This window comes from Pholis gunnellus (assembly GCF_910591455.1).
Source record: "Pholis gunnellus genome assembly, chromosome: 23".
Taxonomy (NCBI): Eukaryota; Metazoa; Chordata; class Actinopteri; order Perciformes; family Pholidae; genus Pholis; species Pholis gunnellus.
Window position 1 is genome coordinate 10,695,881 of NC_136550.1, and position 27,769 is coordinate 10,723,649.

A 27,769-nucleotide genomic window follows, 5' to 3' on the forward strand; every position below is an offset into this window, starting at 1 on the left:
CTTCGCTCAACGCAGGAATGTCAGAGAAGAGTGGTGACACATACACACACAAGTTGGAAGAGTGGGAGGGCTGTGACAGCGCATATGGGGGGAATGCTGGGGGATTTACCTCACTGGGAAATTGTAGTGTGTGTGTGTGTGTGTGTGTGTGTGTGTGTTGGCGACTGAGGGTGGAGTATTCCAGAGCAGGCGGTGTATTAAGTCATCTTGCCCTCTCCATCCCCTCCCACTCCTCCATATCTATCCTTCCTCTGTTTGATTATCTCTTCCTGTCCTCCTCCTTGCTTCTCTTTTCATCTCTTCACATGCTGTCGCTAAATGTTTTAATTATTTATCTGTCTTTGTCTCCTTCCACTTTGTCTTTTTTTTCCCTTAAACTTTCCTTGTTGCTGTAGCTGCTCCGTTAACCTTTTCATAACCTTTATGTACAACTTTCTAACTTTGCAGACAAAAGCAGGAAGCAGCCAGGTGTGTTCTGTCAACATGTAACAAATAATTAACAATTCTAAATGCTAATAGTTCAGTGAACGGTTTGGAAATATGTTTGATTTATTGCCGATCTAGATGAGAAGATCCATATCACTGTTAGGTCTGAGAGTTGTATCCATGACAATCAGTTTAATATTCAAACCATGGCAAATGCATTCGCTGCAGTCTTACCCAAAACATGTAAGTGTTTTCTTATGCTTTGTGTGTGTGTGTGTGTGTGTGTATGTGTGTGTGTGTGTGGACCTTGAGGTTCACATCAATACTGCATGGATCTGATTTCTCCCCACTAGAGCTGTGATTGAAAGCATACATTAACCCCCAGTGCTTGCAAACACACACACACACACACACACACACACACACACACACACACACACACACACACACACACACACACATACTGAGACTAGCTGGCCCCACTCCCAATGGGCAGAGGAAATCAGACCTCTTGAGTATTTGAAAGAAAAGGCCTCTGGTATATACACACACATACATCCACTCAGTCTCCTTGTCCTGTCAGATTTCCAAATCGAATTAGTGTGTGTGTGTGTGCGTGTGCATGTGTGCGTGCGTGCGTGTGTCTGGAAGCCATTACCTGGCATGTCTCCCTTTGCTGCCCAAAAAACAAGAGGCCCCATATGGATCCTGCCACCACCACTCTTTCTCCTTCTTTCTTTGGCTTTATTGCCTCTTTCATTGTTCGACATATGTCCCTTCTCTGCTTTATTGGCCATTCTTCTCTCTTTTCTCTTGCATCTTTCTTTGTTTAATCCACTTTGTTTGAACCCTCGCCCGTATTCACTTGCCCCAGTTAATTATCTAATGACTAAAATTAGCAGTCGGGTGGCAGCATTTCAACAGCTTTGCTATTAAACCTCGGCTTTTCATAATTTTGCCTGACACCTCTGTTTGGCAATCAGCTTTGACCAGCTCTGCATTAGACCTGCTTAAACCATGAACCCACAAGGTTGGAGGGCCGCAGTCAATACCCTCCATCACGCCAGAGATTAAAAATTCTGAAACAGATCTTGAGTCGTGGTCGAGGTGCAGCCTCACCCTTCTCTCCCTGGAGGTCCGGACACAGGAAGCCCAACACAGGAAGTGATGGAGTCAGGTGACAGGAAGGAACCCCTGCTTGGCATTCCTTTCATGAATTCCACATTATCTCTGGGACCCTAGAAGTCCTCGAGCAACGGGAATACACCCATAACATACACATGCAAGCGTGCTTGCAAACACACGCACACGCACACACACACACACACACTCTGAGATACTGTTCTTCCTCCAACTTCTCAAAATAGACTCCAATCTCAACCGCAGCCCGAATGAGAACCTGCTACTTCCCCTCCAGATAGCATTCATGCAAAAAACAATCATTTTGGAATTTAGTTTTTGTAAAGGCTTAAGTTGATTATATCTTGTTGATAGCTTTACACAGTAACGCCTAAAACATACATTTATGCTAGTGCATGTTAGCTTGACTTTTCAGGAAATACACATTCGCTTCCTTCTCCTGCTGAGAGTTAGAGGCTAACATTGGTACCACTAGCTACCGGCTACAGCCAGCTAACTTAGCTTAGTGGAACTATGGCAAAACAGCTAGCATGGTTTTGTTCAAAAGTAAAATAAACATCCACCTACCAGCACCTCTTAAGCCCACTAAATAACACACTAAACCTTTGTGCTAAGCTAGCCTCATATTTACCTACAGACATACGATGGAAATCAATCTCCGGATGTAACTCTTGGCAAAAAAGCGTATACTCATAGTCCCCAAAATGTGAAACTATTCCTTTCACATCAAATTATAATGCATACGTTGTTTTTTAATAACGTTTTTTAATTAGAAACAGCGCATCATTTGTAAGCTTTAGGGGTGCAGGGATGCAGATTTTTTTCTAGCAGATGGAGGCTAGCTGCTTCCCCATGATTTTAGTCTAACCCTAAGCTAAGCTAACTGGCTCTAGCCTCACATTTACCATACAGACAGGAGAGTAGTATTAATATTCTCATCTAACTAAGCTGTTTAAGGTCAAGAATAAAGTGTCAAGTTCAAGTTTAGCAGTGACAGATGCTCTGCACATTCACATGCCATTTGGAAAAATGTCATTCATTCTTCCCATTTCTTTCATCAAGGTTGAATAATGGCAAGAATATGCAGATTCACTCAGCCTGCGCCCGTGTCGTGGGTTATAAAGTGGTAATAATTTTTAAGACCTCTTGTAAAACAAATCGCCTTGCACAAGTACTGCACACATTTTTTAACAATTTTTCAGAGCAAACACATAAGAACACATGAGGGGCCTGGAGTCTGAACATTGGTTGTAAAACACAGGGGAACCATTAGAGGGGGGGAGTAGAAATATCTGCATGTGCTTAGTGACTCATTATTTTCTTAAAGGTTTCTGTAACAAATGTGAAGCAGTAATATACTTCCATGTTCACAAAAGTCCTTGTTAAAATCCTACTGTAGGCTTGTTAGAGTGATAACAGCCCCTCAGTGGTGAGTGTTAAAAAGACCTCGGACTAAGAGCACTTGTACGTGCAGGAATACTGAGTTTGTGCAGAAAATAATGAAGGCAATATTGTACCTAGGAGTGCGTGCTAACTGGCCACTTCCTGCTCATGTGCACGGAAGGGTGTGTCGTATGTTCTTGTGCGTGTATGCGCGCATGTATGTGTCCCTGCAAGTGGCATTGGACAAACTCACCGGTGAAGCCTCGGGTGGGGCCACAGGAAAGGCTGGGGTAGAAGATACACGCTCACTCACATAATAAACACACATTTTAAACATGGCTGCCCTCTGACATCAAGTCTGGCCTATTGTGTAAGAAAAAGAGAGGGAGAGCGAGGGGGGGGGGGGGGGGGGGGGGAGGTACAGGAAGGGAATTTATGATTTATGTTTCAATACACTGAGGGTGAAATTGATAACAGGGGAGAGAGAGAGAAGAGCAGTCGGGAGAAGGAAAGACATCTGCAACGAAATAGTGAATGTGAGAACAGTTGGTGTGTGTGCATGCATGATATTGCTGTGTTCTCCCATGACAATACATGTGGGTGTGGGCAGTGTATTAAATCTGCAATATGAGTCGTCTCATATCAAACTATTTTTTTTTACCCAAAGACGTCTCTAACCGCCTTTTATGTGTGATCAGAGGAGAAAGAGAGAGGTATTCTACCAATGTTGATCTACGTTTGGATGCAGCTTGTACGTGCATGTGTGTGCCGTGTTGTGTGTGTGTGTGTAATCACAAGGAAACAAACCATTCCTGCAGCCCTTTATGAGTTTCCCCAAAGAGAGGTATCGCAGGTCAGAATGGATAAATCAACTGCACACACACACACACAGATTTGAGGTGACACTCTGAAGAACATCTGGTGTTCCTGATTTAATGTCCACATCGCCTTCTCAACGCATATGCACGTGCATGCATCTTGCATCCAGCTGTGACAATGCAGAAATAATCCAGCAAGCTAGGAATCTGTGGAAATTGGGGCTTCTCTGAATGTTAACTATACACAATAGTGCTGTAGTGCAAGATTCAAGGAAGACTCTGCAGTGTAGTTACTTGTGTGGACCCCTGAGTAAACTGTGCTTGACGCTCAAGATGTGATATTTATCTGTCCAGTCATTAATAGACAAACTGTGCATAACATAGACTCTAATTTGGTGATCTCTGTAAGCTTAGGGCTGATAAGAGCTCCAATAAACCAGTTTCAGACACACTATTAGAGTACTTCAGTTAGCATCCACTTCAACATGAGTGGTTATGGCTGTGGAGCATTTACATCCTTGGTAACAGCTACATAACTTCGATCCGCATTGACAACACAATAATACGGTTTCTGCCAGAGGACACACCATACTGCCCAAAAGACCCTGCTGTGTGTTACAGTCGCCCTCCGCTGGGATGTTAGAGTAATGCACCCTCTTATTTACTGCTGACTCGGGACAAGCCCTCTGGTTTACAAGGACACATTGATCCACAGCCGTTATGAAATGGGTATAGGACAGGGGCTGAATGTGAATGTGGCACAAATGAGCCATGGATTCTTTATTTAGTTGTGGCAGTTCAGCCGCAGAGAAGTAGTGTTCAAGTGTCAGAAGGCTAATGAAGTATATGACCTCAATTATCTGTGGGTGCTGCCAATAAGTTAATGGCTATTTTGAGAGCACAACCGGAGGATGACTAAATTACTAATGTTTTCACTAAACTGCAGTTTTTTAGAATGTGCTGTAAAATGTTGCTTTTCCACCAAGGTTATGTGTGAAAGAGTGAGCTGTCATTACTGAAAACATTGTCAGTTCTCTGAGTCTGCGTTATGAAAACGGGTGGAGCAGAGTTTTTGGCCTTGGGCACATTGTTTAAAGTGTTTTGAAATCATTACAACACAATCCTCCAGAGTAACAAGGTGTTTACTTTGAAACACTGGTGTATGCATTGATATTCAGTACATTCATAAATAAATACATAATTTGCTCTTTTAGAGTAGACATAAGGGATATACCTTTAAAATGATATCATTTAAGAGGTACATTTGGACTGTTCTCTGCACAAAACTAATAGCCTTTTTTAACTTCCCATGTATCATGTATACATTATAGTCACAGAGCTGAATACCATGTAAATGCCCACTGACCAGAGGGTTAGAAATTCAGTACACTGCACAATAAAGATTCCCAAATAACGACTGACATTTATGTTGACGATATTGATGTAATTGTCCATTATTTGATTATTTTCAACACAATAATGTAACAATATAAGAACAATAAATTCCAGCATACACCAGGAATGTCTAGATTGCCTTAAATTATTAGTGCAGCTCTATAATTACTTATCTGTGAGCGAACAGCATTGTTTTTGCATTGTGACTTTTGGTTTTTCACATGATCAACACCAGGAATTTGCTTTTGATGCTTCTTTTGACTCGTGATAGTCAGATATTAATGATCAAATAAGCACAAAGGGCCCACTGTCTTTGTGTAAAAGTTGAATGATAGATTACAACACATTGCTGTGAGGGTATTTCAACACTCCTTCAAGACTACAAACAAATAAGTATGAAATATTATATTACTAACAAACAGATGTGTATGAGTAACAGTGATAGATGAGGCACACACTGGGGATGTCCTCGCCCCTGAAAAGCATGTGCACGCTGCTCACATAAGATATTATTTAATCTGGTGTACTTTTACTCCCCTCTTGTTGCCTTCTCGGCCCTAAAAACCTCAACAAGCAAACAACTAGAGCTTTGTCTGTTAAAGAAGGGTCGGACCCGGTTAAAACAGCCACGTTGTCAAACATTAACTGGTCATATTGATTACAAAAAAGGGGCAGCGAGAAAAATGGGCTATATTTTGTTTACTTACGTGAGTTGGGGTGGGGCGGGGAGTAGGGTCGTCTGGGCCAATAGAATTGCGAGGAAACGTTGCCTGACGTAGGGTTTCAACCAATGACTGAAGTGTACAGCTGGACAAACGCGACCCACGACACAACGTTTTTACCCCTCGACGTTTCGTCAGAGAAACAGTGGATTTATCCGTTTTTAGCCACTTACGCGAGCTAGCCGACAAAGGAGACACCTATTGTTTTGGCGTACTGGAGATTATTAGAAGAATTTCTTCACTGTGTGGTTTTCCTGTGACGTCCGGGACCGGAAAAGAGCCGTTTCCCCCCCCGACAGCTGGTTTGCGGATTCCCCCTGTATAAGCACTTGAAGTTGTGTGGTGAGTTGTTGTTGTTAGTGGAGCTAGCTGTCTGCTACATAAAAGAAAGAAAGAAAGAAAGACGTGCCAGAACAACACACGCTACCCGGCTTACAATGTTCGTTTAAACGCAAATGATGAATGTGTGTATCCTGTAGAAGAGCATTTGTTTTAGTAACTCGCACACATTTCACGGATATCGTCACTTATGGTGCTGCACCACTTAAGACCACAAACAGCCTGAAAGGAAGAAAACACTCGTGGAAAGCTGACAAACCTACTTAAGAGTCATCTCCCACATTATAAATAGTTGTATCGTGGTAGAACACTACAACACCGGAACACTCCCAACTTCATTGATATATGCTGTGTTAGATGTATATATTTACAAAGATCAGCAACACAATACTATATTATATTATATTTATATACACTGATTTGAACAACAGACCTTGTGGGTTAATAGTCTGCTGTTTATACTGTTAGTTATTTAGCCCTCCACAAAAAAAAAGTAAATTAAAGTGCAGATTATTTGTTATCAATGGAGAGAATGATTTTATTTCCGAAGCCACGCAGGCATTTTTAGTTTAGGAAGAGAGTAAAAAGTGTAGTGGTGCTTTGGCGGAGCTTGAAGGATGTTTGTTAACATGTTGCGTTCAAGGACCCGTTGTGAGCCCCGATTTTCCCCTCTCAACGTTATTGTGACGTGTACTGCTGAATTGGTTCATTGGTTCTCAACCCTTTGTGGCTTTTTAGTTTGACACCTGGCTTTAGAGAGTTTCATATGTCTTTGAGTTAAGCTACCCAGTAGTTTATAATAAAGAAGTTAAGATAATTTGTGTTTAACACTTTCATATTTTTAATATTTCTCCACATTTATCCTCTGACCTGACGCCCAGGTTGGGATCTGCTGGATGAGTTGATTGAAAGAAAAGTATGGTCGGGACCGGAGGGGGGTGGGCGTTATGCTTTTGCGATGACGCCTGAGGTCCGGATGGCGTTATCAGCAGTGACTGGTGTATGAGTGCAGAGCAGAGCAGCAGCCATTAGCTACCAGTGGGGCACACACACACACACACTGGGACTCACGTGCACTCACATGCACGTGCGGCCGGACCAGCTACGTAAACAAAGCACAGAGACATGTGGATTACAACACACACTGAGAGAGTGTGTCTTCATTCTCCGCTCAGAACGCCATTACTCCCCTTTAAGTTTACATTAAACAATGTCTGCAAAAACAAGTAGTGTTCTACACTCAATTATGTACACCAAGCTACAACTAATGTTGTCTAATACAACATCTCTACAGTCGTTCCTTCATGAATGTTAAGTGTTTGTTTCAACTTTATGGGCATTTTGGTACCGTGGGAATTAATTTTATGAGAGTTTTTGTAATATTTAGTCTCCCCACATACAGACAAAATATAAGAAACCCCTCAACAGCAACACAAACTATACATTGTTTGAAAATGAACTGCTGGGACGTCTAACCAGAGAAGTTTTAGGTTGTGACACTCCAAGCCTGATGTGTTTATTTGTGTTGTGATACTTCTTGTTGATCAAACAGGAAGGGGTTAAAAAAAAAATCAAACCACGATCCACAATTGGTACATTTTCCTCAACAGAAAATAAAGCCTGGCTCTTTTTTCACATCGCAGAGGATAGCGGGTCAGTGATTTACAGTGTTTTGCTGCTCCGAGTGCATCAGGGCTGGATCTTGTTCAATCTTGGATCCATCATCATCGTCACGCACTATTAGCCTCTGGGGAGGGGATCGGAATGGAAACACTGTGGTGGGATACAACCAGATGTTGTGGTGTAGCGGCTTGCATATCAGGGCTACGTCCGTTTCTGTGTATCACTGCAAATATTTATCTGCACACTGAACAAACATCACTTGTTTGTGACGGCGTCTTTTTCATTTGCTCTCCACATGCACCGTCTACCTGGTACCTGGCTGCCCGCTACGTTCTAATGTTTCTCACTGTGGATGCTGTTAATCCATTATAATGAAATCGGCATGTTTTGAATATTGTTGCTGATGAATTCAGACATCTGAACTGGGGCTGGTTGATATGGTTGAAGTCACAGTATCAATAAGTATTTTCCAATATCACTATACATAGATTATGACAAGCCAATTGTTTCCAATATCACACATAAAGTATTCAAGCGGATGTTCAAAGCACTGTTATGGAGTACATTAGACCAAACTCTTCATACTGTATCGATAAAACAAAAGCTTCTAAATGTATTTTGTTAGTTTTTAATTACAGTTCGGTCAACGCTAGAGCTAAAACTATATTTTTTTTATTTGATGAATCAATGTTTTGGTCATTTATCAAGCAAAAAAACAAAGCATACTTTTCTTCCAGTTCCATTAATGTGATCATATTTAGCTCTTTTTGTACACTGAGTTTATTTTGGGTTAGAGTTTGGTCTTATACATCAAGACATGGGATGATGTCACCTTAGGTTGTGTCAAATTGTGATTGGTATTTATTTTACATTTTAGAATGAGCTATGTCTGATTAATTGTAATTCCCACATTCATGAAAGAAAGTGAATGCAGCACCAGACCACGTGACCGACCCAGCTTTCTAACGTTAGCAAGGTGGCTAACAGGATTTAGCTAACTTGAGCTACGTTGCATCGCAGCGCAGAGTAATCCCCACTGGAGAAACGACGACCACGCACCCTTCGCTGTGTACTTGCTATAAGTTTGTGTAACGTTACACTTCGAAGCGAGCACCGAGAGCACAATGCCAGGTAATTTAAACTTTTAAACGCGTGACGGTTCGTCTCGTGTGCGTGTAAAGGTGTCGTAATCCCGTAAGGCTTGTTGTGTTGACCTGCTTCAGTGATGCTGCCATGCTGTAGCAGCGTGCTAGCTCAACAGACGACTTTGTTTGGCCTCAAGCATCCGAACGGGAATGGAGTTTTAGGGGTTGACCTCCGCGTGTGGTTCGTATGTAATAATATCTCACCGTGTCTTTTTCGTTTGCGGCTTTGTTTTCGCGTTTTATTCGTTTTCGCGTTAAAATCCCTGCCCGACGTTAATGGAAATAACCTAGCCCGACACCCTTTGTTGTTACTAGGATAGCTTTCACCTTAGGCCCGTCCATTGACAGCACAGCTATGTGTGTCCATCTGTTTGCAGCTAACGCGAACTAGCCACTTAGCATTAGCGTTACCTCGGCTCAGATCGTCCAATCCATTCACCAACTTTCCAGGTAGGCCCGAACACCTGGTTTAGCCTGTTAGCTCTCCGTTAGCATGCTACAGGCCACTACGACACAGCTCCCATTACACACAGCACACTGTTAGATTGCATAATCTGTCATGAAGCGGTTAATTATGTGAATTTAAAAGCTATTATTATTATTATGAACAGTTGATAAAGTTGCATAAATCTGTCTTCGGTTTCTCGTGTCCTCCGGTTTTTGTCGCTCCGCAGATTGGATCTCTGTGGGAGATTTTTGACAGTTTTTTCCCTTTACATGCTGGTACACAATGTATCTTACGCGTTCTAATAAATGAGCACAAATATATATATATTTTAACAAGCTCGTCAGCGAACATTTTCACGTGTAGTTTAATATTTGGACCTATTAACAACTGTTCTTTCTTTCTGGTATTCGTAACGTTACCTAAGCTTATTTTATTGTTATCACACTTACTTCAACTGTTAAAACAGTTTATTATTCGGATGAATAAGTTGACGTGGGAGATTTTTGTTTTTAGGATTGCCACCAAAATTCTTTACATTATCAGTTAAATAATGCTTTCTTTTTTAGTGTAATTGTTTACTCTATAAAACATGATTATTGGTGAAAAGTCTCCTTCACAGCTGCCCAGAGCCCACAGTGATACTCTTGAATTTCATCCAACACTCCTAAACCAAAAAAACATAACATTTGCAATGATATGACAGTGAGAAATGGTAAAATCCTCCTTTTTTGACAACCATTACATGTTTGGCCGATTGAGTAACACCTAATAAACAAAGAGGCACACAATAGTAAAGCAATGGTCCATCATAGTTTCCCAGAGCCCAATTTATCAAAATATCATGTTTTAATAGCTACATTTTGGGTTTTTCCTCCCTTTTTATAATGGTGATCCTCCGTTATCCTTAATGTTATCCTCTCCTCATAGAGAATATAGATGTCAGGTTAAGGATTTTCTGGGGGTTGGTCAGCAGGATCATCCAGTAAGAATGTGTTTGAGATGACACCATCAGGTCTTATCGCTTTCATTTTATTTCCTCATAATTTCTATTTTCTGTGTAGTCCTTCTGCAGGTTTTACCTTTCCACTGCTTATCCTTCACCCTCATCAAATCACCCTCCGCTCGCAGGCGTGGAGGATGCTAGGCTCCTCTAACTAAATATTACATGGTGACCAACACATGGTTATGCAACGCGGACATGCTAAGTGCTACATGCGGTACATAATGGCACAGTGCTCCCCCGTCTCCGCTTCTCCATGTTCACGACGACTCACCTGCCATGCACTCTGTCGCCTGAGCAGAGGCCTGTGTACAGTGACTCATAACTGATTTAAAGGGTTGAGATTCTCATGATACTCCTATCCCTGATTATATTAAAGTGTTGTGAATTTGTTTAAACTGTCTGGTTAACGTTGGAAATGAATGTTAAGTATTTGTTGTTCCATAACACTTTTATGGACAGCAGTAGAAGTGGTTGAGCACACTCACAGGCTTCCAACACCTTGCTCAACTAGTGCAGAGTTTAATTTAGGCTTGTCGTATTCTTTTACAAAATGTTCTTTCCTGCCCTCCCTCTCTGTCCTTCCCTGACTCTCATTTGTCTTAGTCACTAACATCTTGTTTAAGTCTCTGCACTGCATAATTAGACTGCTTTATCATTGTCCCCAGATAGACCGAAACACTGACTGCTTTGAGCGAGGCAGACACCCCCCCTTTGTAGTTTACTAACCTACTTAAATGTTTATTTCAACTCCTCTGGAAGGACAGCGTGTCCGTACCGTCACTGTGTACAGTTGGCAGCGGTCCACCTCGGGTCAAACTCGCCTCCCATGTGTCGATTGTGTCACATTGACCGAGACAGAAACGGCAGGGATCGGTGTCTACGTTAACACCGTGTCCCGTGTTTGTGGAAATCGGGTTGTTCCCGTGAGGCTGCTGGGAGTTCGTCCTCTCAAGTCCGGCACGGTGCGCCTGCATCAGGCTGACCCTGGGGCTGTGTGCGCGGCTCGGTTGAGATCATCGCTTTACTTTTTTTTTTTTTTCTCTCTCTCCTTGCCGCGAGGCCGCGGTTGAGTCATGACAAGTCTGTTGGAGATGGCTGGCAGTATGAGGATTATGTCATTATAGTGGGCATTTCTCATCAGAGCAGGAGTTCTTTGTCACAGAAGTAGGCATGCAAAAATAATCATCTAATCACCATTTCATTCACAATGAATTCACAATTCTGGTATGGTGTGTGTCTGTGTGTGGCAGAAAGTAAAAGCCATTTAAACACCAGAAGAAGTCTTATGACAGTGTTTCCATTCAATGGATTTATTGAATGTTAGTCATCTGGGAGCAGCAGCAGAGACGTCTGACACCTGCAGCCTCTACGTTGCAACATGCAGCACCATTACATGCGATGACTCACCCATTCACTGTCTCTCAATGTGCTAAATTCGACATTCCTTGCACTAATAAAGCAGCAAACAACTGTTATCTATGTGAAGACATAGGGGAGTGGTGTCGACCTGAGCAGAGTGTGTGAGTGTGTAACGTTATCTGAGCTCCTCCTCGCTTTGTTTACATAGCCGGGCCGACCACGAAGGCCTTTTTAATGCATGTTGGTGCATGTGGGCTAGCTCATAGCCGCCACTCTGCACTGCGCTCATACAGCGGCTACGGCAGATAACGGCGTCGTGCTTTCCTCTTGAATTGATTTACTGTTTCTGTCGCATTTCTTTCTTTTTTTTTTTTTGCTGTCCTTGACTTTGATTTACATCTTTGACTCTCTTAAAATCTTTGAGATGATTGTTTCGCTCCACACGCCGAAGCTAAACTGTATGGAAATGAGGAGGTTGACATTGTTTTTATTCGCGTAATCCAACTGATTTAACACTATGGCCGTTTGTTTGCCTGGGAATGTCACTGTACGTCTTCATGATATGTGTGTGTGTGTGTTTTCCTTGCTAATAATAATGCAGTGTGGCCTTTTACCACAGCACCGCAGTTCACCACCCCGAAAAGCGATTGATTGAAGTCGTAAAATGCCAACAGCTCTGTTAAGCCCTCAGACACTCATTTAGGTGTTTGTGGTTTGAACAGTTTTAGATGTCACAGAGTGGTTTTAGAGAGCGGGGTCCATCCCAGCTGGGGATGCAGCTTTCTATCCGTCTCTTATTTAGATCATGAGATACGGAAAATTGTTCTTTGGCGGTTTTAATGTTTGTGAATCGTGAGACTGGATGAAGACTAATCTACTCATGGGCGCAGTTGGTCAGCCGTAGCGGTGTCGGCTTGGATCCCAGGCTGAGACGGTGCAGCCTTGATTCTTAGATAGTGTCCAGCTGTGGGCTGAAGAGTAGGAGACAAGTCCAGCTTATCTGGCTTCAGTCTGTTAAAAATATTTTCAATCTCTCTTTGTAAGTATACCATACCCTGAAGTTTCTTTATTTTTTTAAATGTATTTATGTCTTCTTGTGTCTCCCCCGTGCAGAGCCGGCTGAGATGAGCGGTCCAGAGGTGGCCAAGACACCGGGAGGTGGCGCTCCGGGCAAGGAGGGAAAGGAGCCAGTGGCCAACGGGCACGCAGGAGAGGGCAGCGACGCCAACCCGTTCGCTGAGTACATGTGGATGGAGAATGAAGAAGAGTATAACAGACAGGTGTGTGTTCTCATAGTATGTTTTAAAAGACATAAAGCAATTTCAATCTTTTACGGACCGACTGATTTTAGAGATTGAGACTTAATGCCTTCATCCTTTTCATGGTCTCAGTCTACTCTAGTTTCTTCTTTCTATTTAGTCTCTGTTCCAAACCAAGTGTCATCCTGGAAAATTCCGCAGGGGGAACTAATAAGTTACCATCTTCCAACATTCAGTGTCCCCCTTTCATCTCTCTGTATCTTTTCCTCTTGATTGCTTGAGTCCTGCATTTTAACGCCACCACATTACCGAGGAGACGTCTCTTTGGGGGAAGCCTTCCATCTACTTGTCATGCAAATGATCTCTTGTATATTCCTCCTGTGTCCACCCATATGTCCGTGCTCCCTTTTTCCCCCACTATGTCACTCATCTCTCTCCCCCCCTGTTGTCTCCCAGGTGGAAGAGGAACTGCTGGAGCAGGAGTTCTTAGAGCGCTGCTTCCAGGAAATGCTGGAGGAGGAGGACCAGGATTGGTTCATCCCTTCACGTGACCTCAACAACCAGGGGGTGGGGCAGCTGCAGCAGCAGCTCAACGGCCTGTCGGTCAGCGATCACCATAACAACCTGGAGGAAGTGGCGGTGAGTCAGAGACGCATCTCGTTTCACAACAAGAGAATTGATGAAACACTCGGGAGCGTTTTAGGTTAAAAGGAATATCTTCTCACTCTCTTTCTTTCTTTTTTCTGCAGAGGAAGAGCATCTTGAATCCCGAAGCGAAGGAGTTCGTCCCGGGGAAGAAATACTAGGGGTCCCCCTCACCCCCATGGAGCCTCCACGCACGCGCACACACACACCAGTTCTCACATATTCTCAGAGACTCTGGCGGCCACGCCCGCATACACACTGATTCACACACTCACTCACACACACACTCGCTCCCACACACTTGAAGTCAACGGCGTGCTGGCAGGCCCAGTTGGGGGGTGGGGGGATTTCTTTTTCTTTCTTTCTTTTTTCTTTTTGTTTCTTTAAATCTTTTTATTTCCTGTTTGTTTCTTGTAAACTGAGGGACATTGGGAACGGGTGGGGGAGGGGCGTAATACCAGCACCGCCCTACAGTGGGCGCTAGCTCATCATTGCAGTTCAGATGACACCGTTGAACGCGCACAGAGCCTGCAGAGCTCAGCCATTTTTTTTCCCCCCCCTTTGGAACCGAGGCAGCTACCAAGCAGTGATACCGGGACAAAACGTTGACTCCCAAAAAAAAAAAAAACATCTAATAAACAAATTACTGCACATGCTCGATAATCTGTGTGCTGTCAGATTTGAGAAAACGTCGTCCGCAGGTCTTTCCTGATGGTGAGGATAGAGAACGACTAAAAGCTCAGGGGACTTGATGGGTCTCTGCAGCCGCTCTGTCGCGTCATCACGGTCGGTCGAACCCGTTAACGTTTGCTCCTATTTTGTCATAAGCTCATGTGACATCACAGCTCTTGTGCGTCTAGAAATGCGGGTTCTTGTTTGTATTTGCGGCGACTCCGTTCCAAACCATTTACAGACCCGCCCCATCCCTCCCAGCACGCTTGTTTTTGAATTGATCTGAACAGACGTGGACAGGCGTAATCATGGATAAGAAGTTATTTTCCCGATTTATGTGGAAGTCCATGTTTATCGTCTGTCCAGTTCATTAGAACAGAAGTGTGAGTTTCTCAATCATGCATCAGCAGTCGAGTTAAGCAAGAAAAATATTAAGAGAGGGAAGGTCAGAGATTTGTGAACCTTTTAAAAAAAGAAGAGGGAAAAGAAATTCAGTTTGTTTTTTGTTTTTTGTTCACGGCTTCATCCTTGAGTTCTATTTGGATTTCTGAGGTGTTGTGAACAACCTTGTTACAGGGGAGTATTTGGTCTGGAACACAGTCACTGCCTCTTTCTGCTAGAACAGCCTGGTTTGTCCAGCTTCAGATCGAGTGTCCATATCCAAATCAGGTTTTCAAATAGCCTCTCCTCCTCTTTTTTTCTTCTTTTTTCTCCATGTTTTTGAGGATGAGGAATTTTTGTGTCTCTACTGGGTACAGTAACCTGTGGTGTCCATTCAGGCCTGTTTGCAGGAGGAAACTTGAGGGGACAATATTGTCATGGCCAATCAGAATAAAGCAGTATGGAACACATGGCAGACAGTATGGCTTCCTTGCTGTTCTTCTCTTTGTACGTTGACTTTTTTGAGGAAGTTCTTTTTAACCGTAAATCTTTGTTGTGGTCTGGCTTTCCCTGAAGCGTCGCCGCAAGTACAATCTCCGTTAAATTGTAAAACCTTTAGGAAAAAGTTGTACATGTGGAGATGCTTTTTAGGAAACCCAGATTCTGATCAACGGTAAACATGAATTATTTAGTAAGTTTTTCTAGCTCTCAGCCGTCTTAGGTTGAAAATGCAGAGGGAATATTGTCGTTTTGTAATCCGATCCTTCATGCCACTGTTCATTTGTGGTATTAGTGACGATAATCTCTTGTGTATTTTACTGTCATAGCAGACACTTGTGCACTTGTACTCGAGTGTGTTCTTAACTCGGCAGTAGAGACGGTGAAAATCCCGGTTAAAGGGAACTTCCTCTCACAGTGTTGGACCACAGAATGGCGCCCTGGTGAAGCCAATAGGAATGTCCGCCAGGTGGATTGTACAACATGAAATCATTTTTGGTGATTTTGTTTAGATGCGTTAGATGACAGAAGCCGTTTAAAAAAAAAAAAGAAAAAAGAAAAGAGGTCCAGAAGACACAGAGTATGAATTTCAATACAAATAAAAATAATGAAAAAAGAAGAATAAAGATGTTAAAGACAAAATGCTCTGTCGGTCTTTTTGTCTCATTTTGAAACGCACTGGACCAGCACGCTCAAATAACATACGGGGGGAAATACTAAATCTTTTATTTTCTTGCATTCTTGGACTGTTGATGTTAAAACTCATTTTTCTGAACACTTTGAGGACTCTGGTCCGTGTTGGCTTAACAATTGAGAGTTCGCTCTTGACCGGAGAAGCAGCCGTTGACAAAACAATCTTACCACAAGGTCCTTTTAGTAGCTGTCCGAGAGCTTTCTATCATATCCCACCGTCTTCCTCAGCAGGTGCATTGTTAATGATTAAATATCAATTTGCCTGCAGACCTACAATTTTGATAATGAGCAACTCCATGAAAACTGGGTAAAATCTGTCTGCCAAGGAAAACTGATATGACTGAAAGTGAACAGCTTTGCGAAAGAAGAAGAAATGGAAACTCGTAAGAAGAAGAAGAGGGAAGTATTGTGTGAATATGGAGCTTGATCTCGGGCCAGAGCAGATTGCATCAGGTATGAACAGAGTGCTCGGTGATTTATCTGGAGCAGTTTCAGCTCATTAAAGATGCCGGTGTTTAGGAAGCTTTAAATCTCAGAAAACAGAAACGTGATAAACGTCTATCAGCTGCTTTTGACCCTTAAGTAATGTGATTTTATTTTATTTACAATTTTACCCAAAAGAAAGTCATGTCCTTTTTTTAAAGTTGTATGACTCTTGCTTTCCATTTAGGAAGGCGATGAGACGTCGGACTATATGATAAACTTGAGGAACCATCGAACACCTGCGCACCCTTTTCACTGTCTGCCACAACTGCAGCGCCACCAACGATGACTCTCCTGTGTCCACAGCGAAGGTCCGGATACTGCGATCAGCCTTCGCTGATAAAGATGAGGTCGTGCAGATTGCTACGTGCTGTCGTTTGGTCACAAAACAAGCACAGGTCATGATGGCCCCCAGCAGGCTTTAGGTAGGGCTGCAAGATGTGTATATATACATGTTACTGTCTAGTCTTATTGAGATGTTGTGCTCCACTTTTTCATGTTTAAATAGGTTTATTGACTTAAATCTGCCACGACCATAAGATACAAAAATATATGCATTTTGTCCATATTGCTCACTGTTCCCTCTAGGCCTCCTGCTGGCAGACTGGTCTCTCCAGTCCACCCAAACAAAGTTCATGTAGCGCTTCCGGAAGCAGACCGGAGGAATGACAGCTTGCCTTTGGAGTGGCGGGGTCCGCCGTACAACAGTCTCCACTGCTGCAGAGGAGGAGATGAGGGGGCTGGTTCAGGGTGTCCCACTACACCGTCGATGGCCGTGTGATACTGTTGTTGTGCTACTTCCTCATTGTGGGACAGGAGGAGCCTCAGAAAAAGAGGAAACCTCCACCGATGAGAGCAGCACTGACCCCCGCGAACCGAAGGCTGTGAACACTATCCTAGTGATAAGACGACCTCCAGAGCAAAGGAGCACCAAGAGCCAGTGCATTTAGAGACTTTCATTCTGCTGGCGTCACACCCGGCTGTAAACCACCCCAGGGTGCACGGAAGGTCACCGTCCGATAGAGCAAGCAGAACGTCAACAAGCTGGTAAGATGACCTCGCTGACGCCCCCCCAAAGTCATCATACCAGCTTGATCATCTCTGCTCCTCAGCTAAAAACGTGATGGACTTTGTACAAACAGAGAAATGTTCATTCTACTGTGTAATAAATAAAACGGCAAATGGAGAAAGGACCTATTTTCTTCAGTTTCACATAAAGAATGCAACTTAATTCCTGGCAACAGTCATGTAATTCAGTCGTTAATAAAAACATTTAAAAATCTGAATACTGTAGCCACATATGCGAATATAACATTTAGAATAGGGACAACTCTGCATAACGTGTGCTTTTTAAAGTACCATTTGCTGATAGCACTTCTGTACTTTTACTTGACGTATTTGAATGCAGAACTTGCATTTTTACATTGTATGTTTATTTTTTTTACCAAAGCAAAGAGTACTTCCTCCACCCCTGCACTGCGCTGCCGCGAGCACATTTCCGCCTCATCCCAACAGGGTGACAAGAAGCCCATTTCGCTGTCTCCTTTAAGTGCCGCCAACAGATGGTTTACTGCTGTGTTTGGACTCATCCTCAGCTCGTGTGTCCTGAGGCGAGATAATCTTGAACGCCGCCTCAGTCTCGAGGGCTTTTTAATACGTGGCAGCCCCTTTTTCGGCCTGAAAAGTAGCAGGCGATCGGACGAAGTGGCCGAATTTTTGAGTGGTTCGTCGTGTTTGACACAATAAACAAACAATGTTTTTTGTTATTCTGCCGTGTATTGAGACAAAAGTTGAGATTCAGAGGAGATGAAGTATCTGGTGACGAGGAGGATGACGATGGTGGATGTCGCTCTGCTGCATCTTAGGCCGGGCCCACTAGGAGGAGAGACGCACGGTAATAAAAGGAGAAATACACAAGAAAAAGTCAAAGGGCTAGAGCATCATTACACACACACACACTCTCTTACCTCAGCATTGTACTGGGCTTGGTACTCGGTCAGCGGTAGCTTGAGCTTGTTGGTGGGCTCTATGTAGGAGAAAATGGGCTCTGCACGGGACAGAGGAATTCTGCCGCTACATAGGGTACAAGATGGGTGTGTGAGAAGAAACTAAAAGAAATTCGAAAAAGTGTGTTGGAGGTATAAAGGTGAGCTTTGTGCCTGTGGCTTACTGACGACACTGCCCGGAAGCAGGCTGCAGGAAGGTGACGTTTTGCAGTCCAACAGCCGGTTCCAAGCTGATTAGATGGGTTTCACCATCTAATCAGAGGAAAGAAGTAAAGCACATTGACCCCATGGGACAAGCGTCTTTCTGCGCGTGTGTGTGTGTGAGACAGAGGGTTGTTCTATACCTCTGGTTGTGATAATTGGCCTGGAGGCCACAGGAAGGTTGAGCTGGTGCTGCAGTCCGGCTTCTCTGCCGACAGATCTCAGGAAATCTTCACAGCAGGCCGGACCGACATGGGACCACACCATCACACCTAAAAGTGCTCAATTATAGGGCAGATTTATGGAAATGATGCGTGGTTTTGTACTCCCAGGAGCCACCTAAGCTACAGTTTGAAGGCCCTTGAAACAATTACAGGCTAAAAGAATGTCTTGATTAAACAGTGAAAGCATCTGGTGATTTAAAAAAAAAAAAAAACAGAAGCCAAAAGTACTTCAAAAGGTTTCCTTTTTGAAAAATGACACGCTGAATCAAATGAATACTCCAGAAGTAAAAAGAGTAATCTTACCTTTGTCGTAGAGAACATCAATCTTCTTCTGAGGCTCATCTTTTGTCTCTTGCTGCTCCAACATATCTGCTGTCAAAAGAAAATGGACTCAATGCAGCTGCCAGCTTAGATGGATGGATATGTGTGTGTGTGTTTCAGCGTGACTCGGAGAACTCCTTACCCTTTCCACCAAAGACATAGTGCTGCTGACGTTTGTTCTCCCCACCAAGTAAAGGCCCAATCTCCCATGCTACTCCCTCTTCCGGTGTCCTCGGCTCTGTCCGGGAGGAGCCAACAAACGCAGACGCCTCGGACGTGGAAGGAGCAGGGATGCCCGAAGGATGCAAGGAGCCAGGGAAGAGGGAACGTATGGGAGGCTGAGAGATAGAGCCCTATGTGAGTGAGGGTGAAGGTGGTACTGGTAACAGAAAGCTACTTAGAAAATAAAGGACTTTATTTATTTATCTGCAAACTTGCTGCATGTGAGTGTGGTTCACCAGCGGATAGCTAAAAGAGCCGTAGATGCTGTTTGTCGTCTTGTAAAAGTATGGATGACTTGGACGCCAGGTTTCACGACGAGTCTATGAAAACACCACAATCAACTGGTCAGTGAGTCAGTTTGTCCATCAACGAATATCCTTCAGTCTGTCTGTCTATCCAGCCAACCTGAAGTGGGTTGATGAATGCAGGAGCAGCTGCAGCTTCACATCTGGGATTCAGCTGGTTGACCTGCAGGTGGCGCTCACTGAAGGGTTTATAGTCGAGACGATAAGTGGTGACAGATCTCTCCAAAGGCATCAGCCCCACAGCCTGAAGGGGAAAAAGATGCATTGTGACAGTGGGTCATATACAGTACTGTGGGTTAGCCCAAAGACAGGATTCTCTCCCTACAGTTTCAGGAACAATGGTTCGACCGTGCACAGATTTTTGGCAAAGTAGTAGTGGAGGAAGTAATTAGATCCTTGGAGCCTGTCGAAACTATGTACACCAAATATCTTACATCTCTTGCAAAAGCAAACTGTGCATTCAAAACTATAAACTACTTGGTAATCACAACTTTACACACAAAACACAAAACACCAAATAATGTATTTGCATTTGTAGCATGCTGTAAATATAGACTGAACACACAAACAAATGTGTTTATTGACAATACTCATAACAGTATGAGACACAATTACTTTCACTGAGGAGGACATGAACATAGTTACTGTCATTGTACTGCAAACAAAATACATTATATTGCATTTACAAACTTCTCTCCATGGCCTCCACACCAAAGAGCAAACCCGAATCCTGTTTGTTCAAACTCTGATTTCTAAGTGATCTAATTGGTTACAGGTGTTCTCACTGGTCCTTCTGTGTGCAGGTGGATTGGTAATTAAGTTTTTTTTTTTTCAATGGCAGTGTTTAGCAAACAAAACACACACAGGCTTCCGGTTTTGAATGTGTCTTATGTAGATAACTGTGTGTAGTTATTTTCACGAGTTAGTTCTAGAATCTCAAACTTTAGTGTAAAGCAGACAATGTGCTTATGGTTTAAACCTGGTCAATAGTCACATGAGTCAGAACTTTAAATAATTGTTCCACAGGTACCAGCTTTTGTCCTTTCAAAAAACAACAACTCAAAAACATATTACTGTTGCCTTCATGTCTGACTAACATGTCCCTGTTATTGTAATGTTATTTGCAATGTAACGACACCTGCCAAATGAATGTGAATTAAAAAGTACATTTCACTCTGAATTGTAGTGAAGTATAAAGTAACAAGGAATGGAAATATATAAGAAAGTGCAGTACAAGTACCTCTAATTTGAATAAAGTGTGTGTTAATGCACCTTTGTCCTCGGCTCTGTCCGGGAGGAGCCAACAAACGCAGACGCCTCGGACGTGGAAGGAGCAGGGATGCCCGAAGGATGCAAGGAGCCAGGGAAGAGGGAACGTATGGGAGGCTGAGAGATAGAGCCCTATGTGAGTGAGGGTGAAGGTGGTACTGGTAACACAAAGCTACTTAGAAAATAAAGGACTTTATCTGCAAACTTGCTGCATGTGAGTGTGGTTCACCAGCGGATAGCTAAAAGAGCCGTAGGTGCTGTTTGTCGTCTTGTAAAAGTATGGATGACCTGGAGGCCAGGTTTCACGATGAGTCTATGAAAACACCACAATCAACTGGTCAGTGAGTCAGTTTGTCCATCAACGAATATCCTTCAGTCTGTCTGTCTATCCAGCCAACCTGAAGTGGGTTGATGAATGCAGGAGCAGCTGCAGCTTCACATCTGGGATTCAGCTGGTTGACCTGCAGGTGGCGCTCACTGAAGGGTTTATAGTCGTGACTATAAGTGGTGACAAATCTCTCCAAAGGCATCAGCCCCACAGCCTGAAGGGGAAAAAGATGCATTGTGACAGTGGGTCATATACAGTACTGTGGGTTAGCCCAAAGACAGGATTCTCTCCCTACAGTTTCAGGAACAATGGTTCGACCGTGCACAGATTTTTGGCAAAGTAGTAGTGGAGGAAGTAATTAGATCCTTGGAGCCTGTCGAAACTATGTACACCAAATATCTTACATCTCTTGCAAAAGCAAACTGTGCATTCAAAACTATACTATAAACTACATTATTGGTAATCACAACTTTACACACAAAACACCAAATAATGTATTTGCATTTGTAGCATGCTGTAAATATAGACTGAACACACAAACAAATGTGTTTATTGAGCAAACCCGAATCCTGTTTGTTCAAACTCTGATTTCTAAGTCGTCTAATTGGTTACAGGTGTTTTCACTGGTCCTTCTGTGTGCAGGTGGATTGGTAATTAAGTTGTTTTTTTTTCAATGGCAGTGTTTAGCAAACAAAACACACACAGGCTTCCGGTTTTGAATGTGTCTTATGTAGATAACTGTGTGTAGTTATTTTCACGAGTTAGTTCTAGAATCTCAAACTTTAGTGTAAAGCAGACAATGTGCTTATGGTTTAAACCTGGTCAATAGTCACATGAGTCAGAACTTTAAATAATTGTTCCACAGGTACCAGCTTTTGTCCTTTCAAAAAACAACAACTCAAAAACATATTATTGTTGCCTTCATGTCTGACTAACATGTCCCTGTTATTGTAATGTTATTTGCAATGTAACGACACCTGCCAAATTAATGTGAATTAAAAAGTACATTTCACTCTGAATTGTAGTGAAGTATAAAGTAACAAGGAATGGAAATATATAAGAAAGTGCAGTACAAGTACCTCTAATTTGAATAAAGTGTGTGTTAATGCACCTTTGTCCGCCAAATGCCTCCGGGCTAATGGGCTACTAGCTAGCTAGTAGCATTAGCCAATTAGCTTATCACCAGTTTCAGCATCTTTAAATGTATTAGTTTAATGCATTAGTTTAATATTGGGTTTACATTCGCCAGGTTAAATAATGCAACTGCATGATGTGTATGCAACTAATTAGACTCACTAACTATATAAACTAAAAAGTGATAATATCTAATGCAACGTTATGTCAGTTGTGTGTCCACTTCCCAGCTTGTTTCTGCTGCCCCCAAGTGGCCAAAGATCAGCCAACATTAGTGCAGTTTAAAGATGATGTGAAATGCAATTACTGTGCCATCGGTTAAATCGCTTAAAATGCATTATAATACCTAGATAAATCACATCACGGTATTGTTTTTGTTTAAATAAAATATCCCGCGAGAATTGCAGTGATAAAGTTGTAAGAAAATCATTGTACTATAATGATAAGGTAAGAATTTAGATGCATCCAGAATTAATTCAAAAAGGGGAGAGTCGATATGCACAAGCTGCCTGAAATTTGAGATTGATAACGTAATCAACGTGATAATAAAGTTAGTTAGCAGTAATGCTGACTGACAGTGATGCAGCTTGTGGAGGGAGACAAGTTTGCCTTGAGGCTGAAGACAAAGGTCAGATGCTGTGTGTAGTGGTAGGCCTAACTAGCTGTAGCAGCAGGAGCCATGTTGTTTCTTGAAAACATTTTGTACCTTCTAATTTCAATTCAGAACATACTTGGAGAAACATTAAAAACAACGCACGCAATTGCATGATTCAACCCGAAACGAGACAATTAAGGCAAATCCAGTTGCTTGAATTACAGAGTATTTACCTTCAGGTGTTTGCAAGGAATCATCTGATGGTTTTTTGATTCCTCTTCGGTAGAATAACCTCAGTGCACTACAGCAGTGAAGCTGAACTGAACTCAAACAAGTCAGTGGAATGTTTCTGCTTCTGTTATTAATTGAATTGTGTTTATTCTGTATATTCTATGCCGATTATATCGGCAGCACACCGTCAAGCCACAATTACGCATTACGCTGTTTAAATTGTGAGCAACCGCCATCAGACTGTTGTATAATAACCACAGAGACTTCAGTGCTTATGTGCACATAAAACGTGTTGTTTTGACTAATTATTCGACTGTTAATCGAACCGTTCACACAGCTGAAAACATGATAGCCACAGGACATGTCCAAAAATATGAATCCAACTTAAAAAAAGAGCCGTCTTCTGAACTTGGCAGTATATTTGAGCTGCTGCATATAACTATATGTATTCATGTTGAAGCTCTGATGGACCCAGACCAGCTTCTTCTGAGGAAAATTCTCCACAGGATGCCCAAACTCAGTGCGTCATGACGGGGAGGACCATCTGTTTAAATGATGAAAGTAGTGAATGCGAATTTCCAAAATGTCAAAAAATGTGTCACATCCTGTAAAACACCCTCCTATAATGTATGATAATATATTCTTTCTGATACCACCCGTATACAAATGTGCCACAGGTGTCCCTGACGTACTGGGGAGTGCGCACTTGGAGCTCTTTTAAATTGACAAAATGTATAACGTAAAAATCAATGACAAGACAATGACTGTGTTGCGAACAGAAGACTTTCTTCTACATGCATTTTACATTTTTACGTTTTAAAAAAAAGTATTATCTCAGCACATGTGGATCCATGAGAATGAGGGCTTCCTGCTAGTCATTACACCATTGAAGAAGTGTTACTGTGATGTGTGCGTCACAAGTGGAGGGGTGGTAATAGCACTATCTGCTAACTGTGCATCAAGTGTTATGATAACTGTAAAATATCAACAGTGAGCATTTTAAAACCTACACATATTCACAACACTGAATGAGTTGCCTGTTAACAGTTAACAGTCTCTTTTATTTATAAATGTAAAATGTAAACAAGTGTTATAAAGGCGCAAAGAGTTACAATTACAGTAAAAGGAAAGATGCAGATATTGGATATTTTTAACCACCTTCTTGGTATCTTGTAGCGAGATAAAATCAAGTGCTTCACCATTATTACACAACCATTATTATCATCATCATTATAGTATAGATGCTATTAGCAAGGATGCTGGATAACTAGATATTGGACAATACGATTTCCCTTTAGCTGAACACTGATTGGTTCAGATCTACGGGGAATTGCAGCTGCACTCTCATTGGGTGCTGTTAAAAGTGTGCTGGTAGAAGACTTTGGCATTAGCGTCGTAGTCCATAGTTAAGGTTTCGCCAATACTCTGAGCCCCCAGACTAGCGCCGCCGAGGGCTGAGGACTGCCGCAGAGTCAGGAGGCTGTAGCGATGGAAACGGCCCTTGAACTTGTCAGATGCTGCCACTTCATCCAAGACCTCAGTGAACCCTAATCACAGAATCAAGAGACAGAGGAATGCAGAAACGAAGAGAGGACACTGAGATTTGGAGGAACTTTTTTTTTTTTTACAGCTTCACCTCTTTCAGAGACAAAATGTCGGGGAAAACAAGTTGAGACCTCATTATCTTGATTTTCGGGGGAACTGACCTGGCTTCAGAAGCTCCCAGCTCTTCCACACTGAGCCCACACACAGCACGGGCAGGCCGAGGTCACTACTCAACAGAGGCTGCCATCAGAGAGGGACGAAGAGAGTCATGTGTGAATGTTTTTAACACGTCAGTGAAGGCACAGTGTACGTGTGTGTGTGTGTGTGTGTGTGTGTGTGTACATTACCTCTTGTGCTTCTGGTAAAACTGCTACTATGTGTTTTGCCAGGACTCTCCCACCCTGAGTAAACACATACTGACAGAGAGCGTCTCCTGCTTCTGCACCTGAAACACATACACACAAAACACTTTTCATTCGACCTCCCCATTCAAATCTCTTACCCGTCACCTTGAAAAGGACCAAGCAGGAAATGATGCGCCGTCCTACCTTCGGCCAGCTTTTCGCACAAACCGGCAAAGTGGGACTTCTGGAAGTGTCTGTAGAAGTGCGGCAGCATGCCCATCAGATTCGACACCTGTAATAAATTGCACACTTTTACCCATATCTGCAAAATACATCAGAAGAGCAAAACTTAATTTCCCGAAATTAGATGACACTCAACTGTTCGACTTCTCAGAGGTGTTTTTGATTCAAGGTTCGTTTCTTAGCCTGACTGGCACTTCAAACACCCAGCATGCATCAGCAGAAGGATTAGTGATTCATTCAGCGCTCCCCTCCTCGTATCATTGTATAAATGAACACATTTTTGTTCTCACTGCTGTTGCAAGCTGACCTGGAAGTACTCCTCCATGGCCTTGTTGACATGCGCAACGTCATGGGGAGGAGCGACCAGGTTGTCCCTGGCATCAAACACCGTCTTCACCGCCAAATGAGAGATCCAGAATGCTGAGAAAGAGAGAGAGAGACGATTGAAAAGGGGGTCTGGTGTCCAATCAGTAAAGCTATACATGAGTCATATACATATTGCCGTGGTTACCTCCTCCTTCGTCACCAATCACGTGACCCCAGCCTCCACAGCCGATCTGTGAGCCGTCGGGATTGACCAACTTGCAGTTAGAGCCGGTCCCTGATATCAACACAACGCCTCCTACAGAGAAAACAGAGACAGTCTGGTATTACATGACAATGACGATCTCATTAAGCCGTAAAGTGTGGAAAGACACGCTATAAATGATATGACTTTGATACAGCCACACCTAAGGGGGTAAAGTATCAGGCGTTTCCCTGTTAGGACGTGTTAAGGTCATGATTTCAACTGTATCTGTCACTGTGAGTGTCTTTCAAATGTTAATGTCGATGGTACGAACATAGCTACATTCTAAATGATGGTATATACGGTACAAATGGTTGAAAATGAGAACGCATTAAAGTGGTTGAGATTAAATGAGGTGTAAATGCAGGCTACTCTTGTCTCTAGCTGAGGAGTGACTGCACGACAGTGAAAACAATAGAAAGAGACTAGTTACCACGATCGCTGGCAGTCGCCATTGCGCCGATTGCGTCTGTGGTGATGAAGTAGTGCCGGCTGAGAGTTGGGAAACGTTGCTTCATGTCAGCGATCAGTTTGTCGATGGCCGCTTTCGGCTCCCCTCCGCTCAGAGACATGCCCTGCACGTACAGAAACATCTGTGTTCAAAATGTCCCACTTTGTGTCTTCATCGGATGCTGATCACAAACAGTTTGACTGACCAACGAGCACAGCGGCGTGTTCGGATCCAGCCCTGCCTCCATCTTGGCTCTTTGGACCATGTCGTTGATGGTTTCAATACATTTGTCCACCCCGACCAACTGTATAAACATGGTCACACACACACACACACAACATCTTTATGCAATCAGGTTTTTTCTGGTCTTATGCATTGAGTAAATGCACCAACACCTCCAAATTCCCCTTATTCATCCATTATTCCTTTTACCCAGTGGTTAGTGGACAGTCCCTCCGTCTCGGCCAGGATCTTTCCATCTGCTGCCACCAGCACCGCTTTGGAGTGGGTCCCTCCACTGGAGACAGACATAGAGAGGACAGAGGGGATGAGAGAAGCTGAAACACATGCATACATCAAGACAAACAAACAGATATGCATCTGCTGGGATATATATATATATATATATATATATATATATATATATATATATATATAAACTGACAGGAGAGGCAGCAAGGACACAAATACTCGCACTTTTAAAGTGCAAAAATAGCTTTAAAAATGATCCCATGTTTGTTAATTTACATATATTGAGAGGAAGTGGTCACGAGACACACACAGCTAAAAAGCTCCTCCAGTCAGAAGACGAGTCTATGGTCAGTATGAAACTAAAAAAGTATCAGATAATAATGTCAATTGCTCTGTGACAACCGCAAACAACTCGAATAAAAGCCTGCAACACACACTAGCATTGACTGATAGTTTAAAGTCCGTGTTTGTTTTTATATTTTAATTATTTCTCACCCCTCGACTCCACCGAACACTGATGCCATGTCTCACTTCCTGTTTTGTTCCAGCCAGTCCAGGCAGTGCGCAAATATCGCGAGAGCGGCAGGTGAGCTCCAACCTGCAGTAATAGTAAACGACCAGTAGGTGGCAGCTGTGTTTTTCCATGTGTTATTAAGAAATGAATGGCAGTGACTATGATTCAAATCACACATGTATTATGTTATGTCAAAATTTACTTTGGAAATAGATAATCAGAGAAAACCTACAGGTAACACTGTGTGATGGTGATGATTAAAAAAAAAGGAAAAACATATAGTAAGGCAGAACATGTCATGCAAGGTACAAAGGTTTTTTCACTGCTAATAGGCTATGTGAGAAAAACAGAAAGACAGGGCAATA

General features: G+C 42.8%; 2 protein-coding genes across 4 annotated transcripts; one reads left to right on the forward strand and one right to left on the reverse strand.

Annotated features, from left to right (window-relative positions):
* Positions 1–5,976: 5,976 nt before the first annotated feature.
* On the forward strand, positions 5,977–14,394 carry paip2b (poly(A) binding protein interacting protein 2B). Of its 3 annotated transcripts, none has more exons than XM_079185216.1 (4): positions 5,977–6,226; positions 12,915–13,081; positions 13,517–13,699; positions 13,810–14,394. In XM_079185216.1, exons 2-4 carry the CDS (start codon positions 12,926–12,928, stop codon positions 13,864–13,866), a joined length of 396 nt encoding a protein of 131 aa, XP_079041342.1. In that variant the 5' UTR covers positions 5,977–6,226; positions 12,915–12,925; the 3' UTR covers positions 13,867–14,394. The 3 variants fall into 3 exon arrangements, with proteins under 3 accessions (XP_079041342.1, XP_079041341.1, XP_079041343.1); XM_079185215.1 differs by lacking the exon at positions 5,977–6,226 and adding an exon at positions 8,835–8,977; XM_079185217.1 differs by lacking the exon at positions 5,977–6,226 and adding an exon at positions 9,095–9,172.
* Positions 14,395–24,297: 9,903 nt separating this feature from the next.
* On the reverse strand, positions 24,298–27,457 carry nagk (N-acetylglucosamine kinase). Its single transcript, XM_079185126.1, has 10 exons — positions 27,386–27,457; positions 26,852–26,936; positions 26,625–26,723; positions 26,402–26,543; positions 25,912–26,022; positions 25,708–25,820; positions 25,362–25,449; positions 25,161–25,258; positions 24,975–25,053; positions 24,298–24,815 (listed from the first exon to the last, which is right to left on the reverse strand). Exons 1-10 carry the CDS (start codon positions 27,412–27,414, stop codon positions 24,613–24,615), a joined length of 1,047 nt encoding a protein of 348 aa, XP_079041252.1. The 5' UTR covers positions 27,415–27,457; the 3' UTR covers positions 24,298–24,612.
* Positions 27,458–27,769: the final 312 nt, after the last annotated feature.

Coding starts and splice junctions, on each gene's coding strand:
- paip2b (XM_079185215.1), top strand. Junction 13,082..13,516: donor AAGAAGAGTATAACAGACAG/GTGTGTGTTCTC, acceptor GTTGTCTCCCAG/GTGGAAGAGGAACTGCTGGA. Junction 13,700..13,809: donor ACAACCTGGAGGAAGTGGCG/GTGAGTCAGAGA, acceptor TTTTTTCTGCAG/AGGAAGAGCATCTTGAATCC.
- nagk (XM_079185126.1), bottom strand. CDS start 27,414: ATGGCATCAGTGTTCGGTGGAGTCGAGGG. Junction 26,023..26,401: donor GGCGACTGCCAGCGATCGTG/GTAACTAGTCTC, acceptor TTTTCTCTGTAG/GAGGCGTTGTGTTGATATCA. Junction 25,259..25,361: donor GTGCGAAAAGCTGGCCGAAG/GTAGGACGGCGC, acceptor TATGTGTTTCAG/GTGCAGAAGCAGGAGACGCT.